At 47.9% G+C, this 16,009-nt stretch overlaps 2 protein-coding genes across 3 annotated transcripts in view; one reads left to right on the top strand and one right to left on the bottom strand.

Annotated features, from left to right (window-relative positions):
- Positions 1 to 5,745, bottom strand: part of larp4b (La ribonucleoprotein 4B) — a 28,839-nt gene extending 23,094 nt beyond the window's left edge. The window contains exons 1-2 of the mRNA XM_030363367.1: positions 5,156 to 5,745; positions 1,286 to 1,419 (exon numbers count right to left, since the gene is read on the bottom strand). Of these exons, the coding sequence (XP_030219227.1) occupies positions 1,286 to 1,366 (81 nt within the window). The 5' untranslated portion in view covers positions 1,367 to 1,419; positions 5,156 to 5,745. The remainder of the gene's footprint in view (positions 1 to 1,285; positions 1,420 to 5,155) is intronic.
- A 1,001-nt stretch (positions 5,746 to 6,746) lies between these two features.
- gtpbp4 (GTP binding protein 4) lies at positions 6,747 to 15,714 on the top strand. Of its 2 annotated transcripts, XM_030363407.1 has the most exons (17): positions 6,747 to 6,883; positions 8,580 to 8,750; positions 8,928 to 9,031; positions 9,506 to 9,642; positions 9,791 to 9,891; positions 9,979 to 10,071; positions 10,351 to 10,542; positions 10,784 to 10,849; positions 11,077 to 11,166; positions 12,050 to 12,142; positions 12,503 to 12,520; positions 12,709 to 12,786; positions 13,158 to 13,209; positions 13,461 to 13,561; positions 14,059 to 14,322; positions 14,700 to 14,843; positions 15,062 to 15,714. In XM_030363407.1, the coding sequence occupies exons 1-17, from the start codon at positions 6,836 to 6,838 to the stop codon at positions 15,212 to 15,214; spliced, it is 1,905 nt and encodes a 634-aa protein (XP_030219267.1). In that variant the 5' UTR covers positions 6,747 to 6,835; the 3' UTR covers positions 15,215 to 15,714. The 2 variants fall into 2 exon arrangements, with proteins under 2 accessions (XP_030219267.1, XP_030219266.1); XM_030363406.1 differs by lacking the exon at positions 12,503 to 12,520 and having other exon boundaries at positions 12,050 to 12,160.
- Positions 15,715 to 16,009: the final 295 nt, after the last annotated feature.

Genomic DNA, 16,009 nt, shown 5'->3' with positions numbered 1-16,009 from the left:
TATAAGTTAGGCTATTAAACATGTTGCCTTCTATATGGCCTGATCATGTCATTATTTCAGCTACATCGCCTAATAAGAAGTGATAATGGGATATTTGACCGAAAACTAAACCTTTGCAGGTCACTTTGACCGGCACCGTTATTTCTAGCTGGAACGCTGGATAGTGCTACCAAACTATTCAAATTAATATTATTTATTTGACATTTATATTTAAAATACGTAAGCCTAAACCTAGGGTTTTTGCCTACCTGCAAGCATCCTCCAACTGAAATCTTCGGTAATTTATTTATTAATTTTGCTATACTTTAATAGTATTCTTTCTGTTCAAATTTGTTCAGTGTTCCAAATTATTTGTTCTTAAATCATTGAGTTAATTGTTATACGAGTGTTGTTTAAATAAAATGCTTTTCAAAATTTCAAAAAATTGTGGGATGTATCGAATCGTGGGTCAAAAATCGTGATACAGACCGAATCGTGAGTTGGTGTATGGTAACAGCCTTAATAAGATCGTGGTTAGGCGGGGTTCACTTCTCCCAGAGTTCAGAGCAGGGTGAGGGCAGCAGCTCTGAGCCTGTTTGGGTCAGGGCAGGGGGAAGGCAGCAGCTCTAAGCCCCAACGTCTAGAGCAGACGTCATGGGCTGTCAGAGGGCCATGACTCAGGTGCAATAGCACCTCCTCACACAACAGCACAATAGGAACATTATCAGGACTTAGGGTTGCTCAAGTGCTCATCACAGACCCAATAAGACGACCAAAATAGTATGACAACAAATCACACGACACTGCCACGATAATGATTGGTCAGTCGGACTGCCGTGATTGGTCGGCCTGTTTGTCTAGTATCTATGGGCGATTATAGACTCTCCCAACACTTTGGAGACACCCTTCAGATTGTTGTGTCCAGTCCGGCAACTGTCCTTCTGCCGTGTCAAAACAATGTTATTCTGCATTTACATTTTTATGACCTTATATACAATAAATCCACAGCATAGATTGTGGATTTATGCTGAATCCACAATAGGATAAACAGCTCACTATGCGTTATATGGGAGTTTGCCCAAAGGCTCAATGAACCACAGCAGGTCTGTCTGCACTCAGGAGACAACAACATGGACCAGGTGAACTCAGTGATGCAAAGTGACTGTAGTTCAGAGTAAGGGGGGGGGGGGGGGGCTTTCTAAGGATGCCTACTGTGTAGCTTTTATACATGGGGGATGAAACCAAGGACTTTACATCTGCAGTAGAGAAGTAAGAGTGTGTGTGCGTGTGTGTGCGTGTCTCTTACCAGGTGAGAGTTGTGTTTTGCCTCTTGAACTTGCTGGCCCTGTGGTTCAGCTACAACTTTCGTGTCCTGATCAGAAGTCATGAGCCGTCTCCTTCTTGGCTCCTCAAGGAGAAGTCTCTGTGTCACCAAGGAAGCTGTGAAGACAAAACTTTACATTATGGGTATTGTAGCGTTATTTATTAAGAGTTTCATTAAAAAGAAGTTCATTTAAAAAAATGAAAATAAAGACATTTTTGCAAACATAGCTTATAAAAAATGTGCAAGGCTGTGTTATGGCTGGGCGATAAATCGAATTTTGATTGCGATTTTTATTTTAGGGTCAAACTATTACCAAATTAACATTTATTTAATGTTTTCTAGAAAGGGCAAAACAGCTGGATACATATCTTTATATTATTTTAGATTGGAACATTTTGTGCATTTTCTTAAGGCAAAATTTCGAAGTTCTCAGTTCAAACGTTTTTTTTGAGAGAAATGCTGAATAAATACAACATGTTTTCAAACTCAAAAGTATTTATATTGAAACGGCAGCATCAAGTGGTTGTATATATTATTGTGAACGGAAACCCTCACCGAAGACCCCCCCCCCCCCTGCTCCTTGACCACCTTGACTAGAGACATTTTCTGGGAGAAACACTGCACCTCTTAACGTGGTCACATGAGGAAACAAAACGACACACCTGTTCCACAAACGTCTTAGCACCTGGTACAAATACTTGCACGCTACTTTTCTCCAATGGCTGATGATTGGTGAGCATAGATTAAACCACCCCTTGCGTCAGAGCGGAGGCATGTACTACAGCATGATGTTCATATTGAGTGTTGACAGCGTTTTCCCACAGCGTGCCGTGTATCTCCTCTTTGTTCAGAGGCCTGACCCCTCCCAGTCCATTGTGACTCACAACAACAGCCTGCAATTACAGAGCCCGTCCACAATGGGCCCAGCTCGGTGGAGTGTGTTACCGGTGGGCAGACGGTACAACCGGCCCGGGTTGGTTATGAACGATGTATTCCAGGACTTCCAGGTATAATCCCTGAGTTAATCAATGTCTCTGTTGGTATTTACTGTATGCCCCGGCCCTGGACCTTAGCCGGGGAGGGAAATTTCGGGCCAGTTTTACACGGTACCGGTGAGGGAATAGGAGGCCTGGAAGTGTCTTGCTCTGATCTTTGCCCTGGCCATAAACACAAACCCAAACAGAACGGTACACCTTAACTCAACCAATTTTTAACTTTATTCCAATTTCAATTGAGGGAATTTAGCAGACGGCGCTTTTATCCAAAGTCACTTGCAATAAGAACGTTTGTCAGAAGAGAGAGAAACACATTTTTTTCTCTGTTGGGAGAGTAAAGATGTTCATAGATCCAAGTGCCAAGCATTAACAATCGCTAGGTTAACCCATTCCCCGTAAACAACAAAGATAGCTAGGATAAGATGTTGGCCAATGCCAAGTACTATTCCCAAACTTTGTACCTCCATTTAATTGGATAAAATAACTTAACGATTGCCTGTGCCGAGTAATGCATCATGGGAATCGCTGTGAAACATCACTCTTTCAGCATTACAGAGCATGGTCATGTTTCCGAAAGAAAACGACATTAAATGAACGTAGAGGTCCCACCAGACCTATTGATCGGGGTAAAGCACCAGGTTTGGCATTTCTACGGAAACCATTATCAGTCGATTCCCATTCGTTCTTCACAGTTTTTGGCCACGAACGCCACAGGACTTAGGTACAACACTCAATTGATGTTTCATGCCTGTTGCCATGTTTGACTTCAACACCACATGGCCTGTATGTCCGCATCCAGGATTGCTACCCCAGAACATGGGAGGTCGGGGGTTTGCATTTCTGTACAGTGGGTCCCAGAAGATCATTTGTAAAGGGTTGATAATCACCCACACATCATGTGTGTCTGCCGTGGCCCGGCTGTGTTTGCATACAGAGCAGACAGACACGGAGCGGCTGTAAACTTTGATCCAAATTTATGTCCCCACACATACACAGAGAGACAGTGTGTGTGTGTGTGTGCGTGTGTGTGTGTGTGTGGTGGAGGAGACAAAAGTCGCTAGCGTCCCAACACACCAGGCTTGCAAACAAACAAGCAGTGAGTGCTGACGGTCCGAACCAGGCCCGGACCACTGGGTGATGATAGCTCCCAGCCGTCACTGTGGAGCTCGTCTGAAGCGATTTGTGCTAACAGGGGAGGGGGGAGGGGGGGGGGGGGGCGACAGCTACCGCCACTATGGGGGCAATAGGCCTTGTAGCGTTCCGGGTTTGAATCCCGATCGGTGGTCCTATAATACGTGTCATCTCATTCCCTCATCCCCCTTTCCTGTCCACAAACAAACAATAGACCATAAATACCCATAGAAAAACCTAACATAAAGGCCCTATTTTAATATCATGGAGAAGTGACCCCTTTATATTCTACTGTTGACCCTCGTAGATCATTCTAGATGTTTCCACACTGTGGGGCATGGGGGGGCTCCCCTACTCTCAGTCTCAACCTAAACAACCAGAGTCAAAAGTAAAAATTATTTATAAAGGCACAATTAAAAACAGTTTTCACTGGCCAAGTGCCGTACATGGTGCAAAGAGGCACATAAAAGAACACATACCACATACATAGACGAAAACATATAAAATAAAAGGCATATCACAAAAGGGGAGGAAAGGCCAGGGAGAAAAGGTTGGTTTTGAGCCTAGATTTAAAAATGGTGATGTAGAGGAACTGATGAGTTTACACTCAACTCAAAAGCAGGAGAGACACCAAGGCTCCCACAATGACCCACGGGAAGAACTCCAATAAAGAGATGACCATAAATTTGGCTGATGTATTACAAGCCGTAAATACTTATAGGAGGCTATATAAATCTATTGATAGGGTTGACTTTAACAACACCATCAGAGCGTGAACAATTCGTCCCAGACTCCGTGACACGGATACTGTCGCGTCTCCACCTGAGAGGCATGGCGTGGATACAGGCGATGCGTGTCTGAAGACGGGTTAAATGTTCCATAAACTTCCAGGAACCAACACACTCCAACTGATACCCTGAATTTATGTAATATGTAAAATATCTTTCGATTAGCGACGTGACGTGTTGACGTCTAACAAATCTATCAATCTAATTTGTACGGCGTTTACCTTTCATCAAGTTCCATAATAGGACCCGAGTTCTGCCAATACAGCCAAAGAACGTCAACTTGTCTAATGTCAGCGTATTTATAGCTGACTGGGTACCACAAGGACCCCAGCCAGGAGCCTTATCATGGGACACCCCACCACAACACGCCCATCACATTAAGTGAGTTAACTTCAACAAAACAAAACAAGTGCAACTTTCACTTTTCACAACAGGCACCCATCACCCAAAGACCCCGGCCCACCACCCAACCGACCCCATCACTCCCCACCACCCACCGGGAACCGCAACCCACATCCCCCACACCCAACCACCGACACTGCCCCATCACCCGGCCTTACAACACGTCGTAGTTGGAAGGACTGGTTCTGACGGTGAAGGTAATGCTTTTTTTCGTTATGAACTCCGTGCCCCCCCCACATACACCGGACCCGAGCAGTACACCATCACGCCGTCCGTTCATATCACCAGAGACCCTAGGGGCGGCGGGTGAAGCCGAGTTAAGCCCAACAACGAGCATTGAAGTATAGGCCAGTAGCATCCCATTGAAGATGGCGACCTCCGCGGCGTGATGTCGCGTATTCAACCCCGCAACCCCCGCCGCTCCGAGCACCGATCACGCACACGGTTTGTTGACATGGCGGGCGGGGAGTGTATCTTCTCCAGGAGCCGTCAATCAGACCAAAACACCTTGTGGGGGAGCTTGCTCGGGGACTCACCTGTGTGCTCTCCGCGGGGCGGCGGGGCTGAGGGAGCGAGGCCTTCAGCAGGCTGCCAGGCTCAGTGCGCAGGGGGTTAGCAGCTAGCGGGGTGTACGGGCCCACACACCAGCTAGCGCCCGCGCTGTTATCAACACCACTCCCGGCGGTACCGAGCTCCGACGGGCAGACGGGGGACCGGAGGGCGGGTTGCTTGCTCGGCGGTAACACGACGCCCCCTGAACTGACACGAAAGACTCCGACTTAGGCTTCACCTTCTAGCAAAGCATAGCAGAGCGAGCTAGTTAGCACAGGGCTAGATGGCTAGCTGGCTAGCTAGCTAGGCTAGGTGGTTAGCGGGTCAACTTTATGATGCGGTCTGCTGGAGGCTCCGATAAACTCCGTCTCCTGGGTGGACGTCCGGCCCTCCCGAAGCAAAACTAGGAATTCCTGGCGAAGGCGAGGTGTCCCCGACGTGAGGACCGAGACGCTGCGGGATGTGGAGTAGCTCGCTGCGGCGGTAATCACTCGAAGTGTCGGCGTCGAGAGGAGGGCTTTGGGGAGCGGAGAGATCGCTGTTTCCGACAATACTCAGCCTGTCACTCTGAAGATAAGCCCCGCCCCCTGAATATAAATAGGCACCGCCCCTATAACTCAAGTGGGCGGGGCTTAACTGACCGCCCCCCTATACGTGTCGACCAATAGGACGTCCCATTTTGGCGGATTCTTTTTAATTTTTTCACTCTTAAAATAAGCCCCGCCCCCCGAGAATATACGGGTGGTGTGGTGTCTGTACATCCCGGTGAGGGGGGGGCTGGTACGCTCTGGTGGTCGGCCCTCGCATCCTGGCGTCCTATTGGTCGACACGCCCATGGGGGCGGGGCAATGCCGTTCGCATAGTGAGGCCACGCGATTGGACGAACCCCACAGTGTGGACAGCCGGTTGGTCGAGGCGCGCAGCGGGGACGCACACGCTTGCCCGCTCGTGATTGTGTGTGTGGGCGTAGCTCACGTTCCACCGGCGACGCTGATTGGCCTACACTCTATTGTCAGGATCACAACAAGTATGTGTCGGACAATCCGACGTTTCACCGCAAACTGACGTCCTGCCGCCCTAAATATTCGTTATGATTTAACATGTATTTTTATTAAACAATAATTTTTTATGCTTTTATTTTATTGATCAATTGTTAAATATATATTTTGGGAATTAAACCAACGATTTAAAGCTATTTGCCGCCAAAGGTGTCAGAATAGCAGACGAAGTCATCTCGGGCCCTGCAGTTCTTCAGTAATACAGATAAAGCGGTGCAGAGAAAGGCATTAACACTGCCAGGGTTAGGGGTCCGATTCCGAGCCATGCTAAGAATATAACGACATGCTTTCAGCCATTCACCAAAACATATAAAGTGATGTGATTGGTGACCCAGCATATTTTATGCACAAATTAGGATTTATATAGTCATTCAGTATAAGCAAACAATTATTCCAAACAATTATGATTTTTTCAACCTAAAAAATAGTTTATTCTATGTTGAAGGGGGACCTCACTCTATTGTTTGTCTATATTTACTAACGTTAAACGTGGGGCCGCTAGGGGGCGCTGCAGGGAAGTAACGCGAGACTTCCTCAGCGTCACTTCCTCCACGACGTGCTGCCCTCTTCTCGTGCCGTCTGCGGACCCTAACGTGTCTCGCAAAAATGGCACTTTATAATTTCAAAAAGATCATGGTGGTTCCGACTGCTAAGGTACGTTTTACCCCCACCGGGTTCATGAACCGTGTGCGGACGCGGTGGTGTGTGTGTCGGGTGTATCTGGAGTGTGTGTTTTGTTTTTAGACGGCCTGGTCCGGGTGTGCGCTCTTCAGAGGAGACACGTGTTGGTAGAGGGACGGGGATCGGGCCCTGACAGTGGAGCACCGTGTTGTATAGTGTTCATATGGGTGTGATGTTAGTCTAATATGTCTTCTGGAGGGTTCAGTGGAAGGTTTTGATGATCCGTGGGGTTTTGTGATACCGGAAGGGACTTAAGTCTCTGGGCCTTTACTTAATGCCTGAAGATTTTTTGAAGTCAGCTACCGACTTTGCGAAGTTTGGTGTAAAATGTCATTGGTCTCTATTTGATATGCTTCAGACTTAGTTTTTAGTTTCTTTATTTGATATGTTTATTATTATTTTTATTATTAGTAGTATCTAATCTTATCTAACGTTACACGAAGTCTCACTGGGAAGAGCCGGTTACATTTGTGTGTATTTAATATTGGACTATGAATTAATCCTATCAAGTCAACGTTTAAAAAGTTCGTCAGATGTAGATTGGGTCATAACGCGTCACTTGACGCCGGATAAACGCGCAACTCCATGGGTGTATCCTAATACTAATTATACAACGGGGGACCTAAATCCAGCGATCTGAATGGTTCCCAACTGTTGTATAATGAGCGTATACATAACTGCTATGACGCCCGATCATTTTGTGAAAGTTTGCATATCACTCCGCGCCTGGAAGTAGAAACAGTTACAAAGTAAAACATATGTTGGATGATGGAGAGCGTGTAAATGTTGTTACTCCGGGAGTGAGCAAGGCGATGGAGAGACTAACGAAAGCTTAGGCACACGGCGAGTGAACTGCTCCATAGGATAAATTGCCGGCGAACCGCTCTATCGGAGCCTTCTCTCGGAGGGACGCTAAAGTGTGTTGCATAGCGACCGTCGATGCATAGCGGCAGCCAGGAGGGACTACTTTTTTGTATTCTTTAATTAAACGGCTATTTTGACTTTCTTGGTTTCTTTTTAAATTTAGTGTGTATGACTTTCGTTTCGCCATAACAGTAACCGTTGTATAAAAGCAATAGATCACTTCAGTCAGTGGCATGTGCTCATTATACCACTGTGAAGGAGGTCGCCGGCCCTCCGCTGGCGTCGGGGCCGGACAACGCCCCTTAACAGTGGTATAATGAGCACATACCACAGCCTGGGGTGATCTATTGCTTAAGTATATACTATTTCTATGCAGTGTCTACTACTTGACCGATAATATATAACGTTCTACAGCTATGCGTAGAACGCTTCCGAACTGCACCGAAACGCCACCGGATGTTTGGAGATTACGTATTTCCCCTCTGTGCGTTGCACATCAGATGCCGGTAAAATTAAAGTCATCTTCGATTATTGACCGATTTTTTTATTTATTTTTCACCGCGGAGCTCTTCTTCGTCGGTTACCAGACTCAGGCTGAATTGTGGGATAGTGACCTACTGTTGTATACTGTGGCGGTAGTACGCATTCGGAAACTTTTTGCCTACTACACAATGCGTACTGAGATTTAGCCGAGCTATATTTGTGACGTTCTACAAAATGCCTACTATATAGCAGTCAAGTATGAGTATTCGGATGCAGCCCATGTCTTGGAAATTAATAACCTCTACTTATTCTCTACTTCTAGGCTTTCATCGATGTCACTTTATCCAAAACGCAAAGGAAAACCCCCACAGTGGTGCACAAACATTACCAGATCCATCGCATCCGCCACTTCTACATGCGCAAAGTCAAGTTCACGCAGCAGAACTGTCATGACCGACTCAGCCAGATTCTCACCGACTTCCCCAAACTGGACGTAAGTGAAATAAGCAAATTACGTCAGACAATCATTTTATTTTCAGTTCAATTTATTCAATTCAATGGTTTTTTTTAGCCTTAATCATAGGTACAGTCTCATAGGGCTAAATAGGCCATATATTTATGCTATGTCGACAGTGTGAGTGTCTGATGTTGGTGTGGTTTTGGCCCCCAGGATATCCATCCCTTCTACGCTGACCTGATGAACGTGCTGTACGATAAAGACCATTACAAACTTGCCCTGGGTCAGATCAACATTGCCAAGAACCTCATCGACAAGTAAGTATTATGGTCTTAGAGCCCATTTTTATAACGTTTGAACTAAAGCAAATACGTCCCTTTGACTAGTAAAGCTCTGGACTTTCAGAGGTTCAGACAGAAAGCATCTCAAACAGGTTGTGGTCTCTGCTCAGTAGACCAGGATTTGGTAGCTGGTGCTAGAATCATCTCTCTCTCTACAACACTCACTGGCTGCTGCAGGGCCTGCTGGGAGGTTAGAGACAGGAACACAAACCTTCTGTGTGTGAAAGTTTGTAATGGAACCCCGAGCAGCTATTGCTAATGCAAACGCCAACCCATGCTAATGAAGTTCTTGAACTCCTCTATAATTCAAGTCAGTAGAAATGTGAATAAATAAAGTGAATGAGTTTCCAAAGACTGATTGTTTACAACAGGATGTTTGGCCGGTGGAGCTGTCTGTGTATGATTAATATGAATCCTAATGTGTATTGATGATTATGATGGTGTGTGCAGCGTTGCCAAAGACTACGTGCGTCTGATGAAGTACGGCGACTCTCTGTACCGCTGCAAGCAGCTGAAGAGGGCGGCGCTGGGACGCATGTGCACCATCCTCAAGAGGCAGAAGCAGAGCCTGGAGTACCTGGAGCAAGGTACTGGGCACATGACACGGTCACATGACCTCTGGAAGTCTAGGAACATTAATCACACTAGATTTAATAAGTGCCTAACAAAAACCCAAGGCAATAATACAAAATGCTAAACTTTGTCTGTCTGTCTGTCTCCCCCTCTCCCTACCAGTGCGTCAGCATCTGTCCCGTCTACCCTCCATCGACCCCAACACCCGGACCCTGCTGCTGTGTGGCTACCCCAACGTGGGCAAGTCCAGCTTCATCAACAAGGTGCGCGCACCCCTGCACGTATTAAAAAGGGCCGCATTACCCAGAGTTCCTAGCGGCGCCCACTAACCCTCAGTTGCGCATCCTCAGGTGACCCGGGCCGACGTGGACGTCCAGCCGTACGCCTTCACCACCAAGTCCCTGTTCGTCGGCCACATGGACTACAAATACCTCCGCTGGCAGGTAGCTCCTCCCCTCTGTAGCCCGGCCCCTCCTGTAACTCCTCCCCCTGCCCCTGTTCTGCACCATCTCACATTTAGAAGATTAATCCACTGGATTCACCCCAGGGGGGAAAGTAAAGCTGCACAGCGGCAGCAGAAGTACTGGATGTAAAATAGTAACACATTAAAATAAGACATTATTGATATCTGAAGGAATAAAGCAATGTGTGTTATGAGTAGTAGCTCTGTTCCGTTTTCAACCAATCGCGACTCGGCCACACTGACCCCTCCGTGTTGTTAGGTGGTGGACACCCCTGGGATCCTGGACCACCCTCTGGAGGAGAGGAACACCATCGAGATGCAGGCCATCACGGCGCTGGCCCACCTGCGCGCGGCCGTCCTATACGTGATGGACGTGTCGGAGCAGTGCGGACACAACCTGGAACAGCAGCTGGAGCTCTTCAACAGCATCCGCCCGCTATTTGCCAACAAGGTGAGGCCCCGCCACCCCCACAGGGACCCCTCTTACATCACACCGGGACCCCGCAGACATCACACCGGTTCTGACATCACTCTGACATTACGTCATTCACCTGAAGAATCTTTTCTCAAAAGAGACGTTGAATAAACTGAGGTCAGGCTGAGGACGATCTTAAGCAGACAAAAAGACAATGAATAACTACAGAAACGTTAAAGAGAGCGGTTGTTTTATTATTGTTTATTATTATCCCCAGCCTCTCCTGGTGGTGGCCAACAAGTGTGACGTGAAGAAGATCAGCGAGCTGTCTGAAGAGAGCCAGGTGAGTCCTCCTGTAGACCAGAACCTGCTGCTGGCTCTCCGTCTGTCTCTGGCCCCGTCCACACGGAGCCGAAATGGGCGAAAACTATCCGGTTTCAGAAATGTGCGGTTTCGGGCACCGGATTCGCCGGCTCCGTCTGGACGGGAGTTTGAAAAAAAAAAAAAATCGGCGTTGTGTGGATGGGGCCTCTGTCTCACTCTGATCCGAGTTTTTTCTCTTTCTGTTAGAAAATCTTTGCCGACCTGTTGGAGGAGGGCATCCCTGTGATCGAGACCAGCACCCTGACAGAGGAAGGAGTGATGACGGTCAAGACTGAGGTAAGCTTCCACTTCCTGTTCACCTCAGAGGATGTGATGGCATGGCGCTTTGATAAGGCTGAGGGGTAAGAGGTAGGGCTGGGCGATATGACGATATCATACCGTGGACGATATGAAAGTGTCTACCGGGAGAGATTTGGCCATATCGTTTTTACCGAGAGAGAAAAAAAAAAATAATAATTCTATATTGCACTGCACTGACTGAAGCAAGGCAGGTGTGAGATTCACCTGTTAACTTGAAACAAATTTTCATTTGTATTGAACAAACAGTTCTATTTTTACCACAAGCTATTTGCACAGCACATAACTTTATTTTATAAGTGTATAATTAGTATTTAAAATATTTGTGTGATGCTGTGATTTTTATTTTATATTACACTGACTGACAGCCAGGCAGGTGTGAAGCACACCTTTAAAAAAAAATGTTATTTGTATTGAAAAAACAGTTCAATGTTTACAAGATGTTTGCACTATATGACACTGCAGTTAATGACAGATTGTTCGCTACTTACTCCTTTGTAAGCATGGAAATTCAAGTTAAAAATAAAAGAAAAAACGGATCAAATGTGAAGTATGGTTATTTTAAGCCATTTATTATTTGAATTTACTTCAAAAATACCATATCGTGATATATATCCATATCGTGATATAAAATTACTCATATCGTGATATAAGATTTTGTCCTTAACGCCCAGCCCTAGTAAGAGGGCAGAACGGAGGACGTGTGGGGACAATGTATAGTAGGTGTTAAACTGACATCAGCCGCTAGCTAGCAGGACAGCCAGGTAGCACGTCGGTATATAGACAATCTGTGGTCCTGCTTGTGTCCCGTCGACCGTGTTCCCTGGTAACTGTATCCATGGTAACCGCCTCTCTCCCCCAGGCGTGTGACAAGCTCCTGGCTCACCGTGTGGACGGGAAGATGAAGGGGAAGAAGGTCCACGACGTCCTGAACAGACTTCACCTGGCCGTGCCCTCCAAGAGAGACCACAAGGTAGGCTCCTGGTCCAAGAGAGACCACATGGTAGGCCCCTGGTCCAAGAGAGACCACAAGGTAGGCTCCTGGTCCAAGAGAGACCACAAGGTAGACTCCTGGTCCAAGAGAGACCACAAGGTAGACTCCTGGTCCAAGAGAGACCACATGGTAGGCCCCTGGTCCAAGAGAGACCACAAGGTAGGCTCCTGGTCCAAGAGAGACCACAAGGTAGGCTCCTGGTCCAAGAGAGACCACAAGGTAGGCTCATGGTCCAAGAGAGACCACATGGTAGGCCCCTGGTCCAAGAGAGACCACAAGGTAGGCCCCTGGTCCAAGAGAGACCACAAGGTCGGCTCCTGGTCCAAGAGAGACCACAAGGTAGGACCCTGGATCATGGGGGTGTGATGGAGGTGGGGCTACGAGAAGAGGGGGAGGTAAGGTAGGCGTTGGGCTGTGTAGGCGATAGGTGTTTGAAGAGGTAGGGGTGGAGGTGTGAGGAAGGCAGTGGTGTGTGTGTGAGGGCGGGGGGTGTATCTGGACCTGACCATGTGTCGTTTGCTCCCCAGGATCGGCCTCCCTTCATCCCGGAGAACGCGGTTCTGCGTAAGAAGGCCATGGAGGTGGACCGGCCCAAGAAGAGGACGGTACGGACCCTAACCTCATCCGTCTCTTTATGTCACTGTTGGGTCAGCAGGGGGCTCATTCAGACAGCATCTCAAACAGGTTGTGGTCTCTGCTCAGTAGACCAGGATTTGGTAGCTGGTGCTAGAATCATCTCTCTCTCTACAACACTCACTGGCTGCTGCAGGGCCTGCTGGGAGGTTAGAGACAGGAACACAAACCTTCTTCTGTGTGTGTGATCGTTTGATATGGAAACAGCCGCAACTATTGCTAATGCGCCTTCACATGATAAGGAAGGGCTTGAAATGTTGGAGGGTTCCTCTGTAGTTCAGGTCAGTAGAACTTTGAATGCAAAGTATACAGGGCGCCGGGTGACCTCTGACCTTTGTTTCAGGAGCGCGACCTGGAGCTGGAGCTGGGAGACGAGTACATCCTGGACCTGCAGAGTAAGCCAAGCTTTATTTGAATTCTTCTGACCAACGATAACGTTTTAACGTTACGCTAAAATGTAAAAAAGATATTTAAGTTAAGGGTGATAGGAAGTGGTGAATGAGCGGTACCAGAGGAGACCTTCACATGCACAGAGAAGGGCTTCCACAGCTGTAGGTCTTGGTGTATCTGGGTCCTGACCTTGGTCTGTCTGGGACCTGATCTTGGCGTGTTAGTGTTCTGATCTTGTGGTTTCCGGTGCTTTCAGAATACTGGGACCTGATGAACCAGGAGGAGAAGTCTGACGTGATCCCGGAGATCTGGGAGGGCCACAACATCGCCGACTACATCGACCCGGAGATCATGAAGGTCCGTACCTCCTGGAATGCTGAGGACTTCTCCCTCCCTTCAAGGGGCAGTCCTCTAGGACCTAGGGGTCTACTGGACTCCTCTAGGACCTAGGGGTCTACTGGACTCCTTTAGGTCCTAGGGGACTGCTCTACTCACTGCTGCAGTGGGTGTAAATGTGATGTTAAGATCAGCATCCTCCTAATGAGATGTACAGATTTTCCCATACCATTTTTTTTTTTGGAGCTTCCATGTTTTTTGGACTTGGTAGCTCGAACAAACTATGGTCGGAGATGACGCGTTTCCCATTCAGACTTTCCACCTCCGACCGTTAACGAACACAGCAGTACACCGTCGTGTTTGTGATGTTCTCTGCCTGGGTAGTAAAGGAGTCACGTGATGGTATCGGATCGGCACATAGATACCAGTATCGGAAATCCGATACTGGTATCGGAACAACCCTAGCACCTGCAAGCCTCACCAGACTAACGTTCTCCCCCCTCCCCACAAACACACAGAAACTGGAGGAGCTGGAGAAGGAGGAGGAGCTGAAGGAGCGGGCGGGCGACTACGACTCTGACGAGGAGAGCGAGGACGAGGAGATGCAGGAGATCCGCATGCTGGCCAAACAGATCAAGGAGAAGAAGGGGCTCCGGGTACTGGCCTCCAAGGAGAAGGACATCCACGGCCCCCGCATGCCCCGCACCGCCACCAAAGTGGAGCGGAAGGTCCTGGAGACGGAGATGAGCGGCCTTGGGCTGGACATGACGGACAAGGACGACGTGAGTGAACCAGCCAATCACAGCCCTTGGGCCCTCGTTGACCTATTTTAAAGTGTGGTGGTTAAGATGCACTCTTATCGCTGATGTATTATATATCATAATACATTATAAATGTTTGAGCATTGTATATTCCTTGACGTTATAACTTGAGGGGGGGTTTCTATTGATACCTAATATTGAACTACTTCAACATATAAAGCTACTAAGGATAAGGTATGCATAGAGATCTGTATTGTTGGACATTATAACAAGGTCAGTATTAACAGACCTTGACCTCTACCCCTGATAAAACGACTAACATATCCAGCTGCTCCTGCTGGTTGTAGCAGAGAGCGGCTCCAGAGTACTGACGTGTGGCGCCCCCTCTGGTGTTTCAGAGCCACTACGCTGACAAGGCCCGCCGCTCCCGCAGCGTCACCAGGAAGCGCAAGCGTGAGGCCTCGGCCCCGCCCACCTCCAAGATCCGCAGCCAGAGCGCCTCAAGGCCCCCCAGGGACCAGTCGGGCATCAGGGACGCAAAGGTACGACCAGGGGCATGATGATGGGGGGGGGGTGGGGGGGTAAAGAGATGGCGATGACGGTTGTGCTGATGAGTGTGCTGATGAGAGTGACGGTGCTGATGAGAGTGACGGTGCTGATGAGAGTGACGGTGCTGATGAGAGTGACGGTGCTGATGACGTTGTGTGACGGTGTTGTTGATGTGGTGTGACCTTGCTGATGATGTGGTGTGACCTTGCAGATGGGCCGGAAGGTGAAGAAGATGATGAAGAACTCCCAAAAGGAAATGAACCGTGACGGCAAGAAGGGCGAGGGTGACAGACACGTCTACGACCTGAAACCCAAACATCTGTTTGCCGGAAAGAGGACACAGGGGACCAACGACCGCCGTTAAACCAGAGCTAACCCCCCCATTAAGATTCCCTTTATCTCCCTGTAAGCCCTGCCCCCTCCTATACAGCCCCCATAAGTACCAGAAGACTCTGGGTAATGTAGTTTCGGACCTAAAGGCCATGACACCCTGTTTATTTGTAGCCTGTTGGGTCCTTTACTAAGACGAACTCCTCGATGGCTGTGGTGGTTTAGATCTTGACTGCAGAGAGCAACTCTGTAGGAGGAACCTAGCCTCCTAACAGACGCTAGGAGGAACTTTAATGGAAGACTTAAATTTTCTGGCCTCCATTCAGAAGAGTACCAGGCTAAGGAGGTACATGGAGATGTTTAGCAGCTGAATGGAGGTTTGAGGTCTTCTGCCCCCGTTGATAAGGCCTTCAGCCCGTGTGTGAACAGACCGTGTGTTTACGCGATAATGATAAGTGACATCGATGACTTCCTGTGTGTGATCTTTCTGAAAAATTCCACCTCGGTGGAACCAATAAATCATTGAAACCCAAACTTCTCGCTCCTTTTCTGTTTATTATCCACATTTATGTTAATTTATATCAGACTAATGGGAGACCCCATCGAGGGGTTGTGAGTTTGATTCCCTGCTGATGTGTCATTGGACCCTGTTGATGAGGTGTGCAGCGTGCATGGCTGGGTTTGGGGGTTGGGTTAGACGAGGGGTGTTATTTATAGAGGTGTATGAGGGGCACCGTGACCCCAGAGGTGGGTTTTTATTAATAGTTCCTCATCATAGTCCTACTCTTGTTACGCTCAGACGCTCCTTTTAGTTTTAGGTTTTGTGTTC

This window comes from Gadus morhua, chromosome 8 (assembly GCF_902167405.1).
Source record: "Gadus morhua chromosome 8, gadMor3.0, whole genome shotgun sequence".
In the NCBI taxonomy this organism is placed as follows: domain Eukaryota; kingdom Metazoa; phylum Chordata; class Actinopteri; order Gadiformes; family Gadidae; genus Gadus; species Gadus morhua.
The sequence above is the reverse complement of the archived record's forward strand: the minus strand, read 5'-3'. Positions and strand labels throughout refer to the sequence as shown.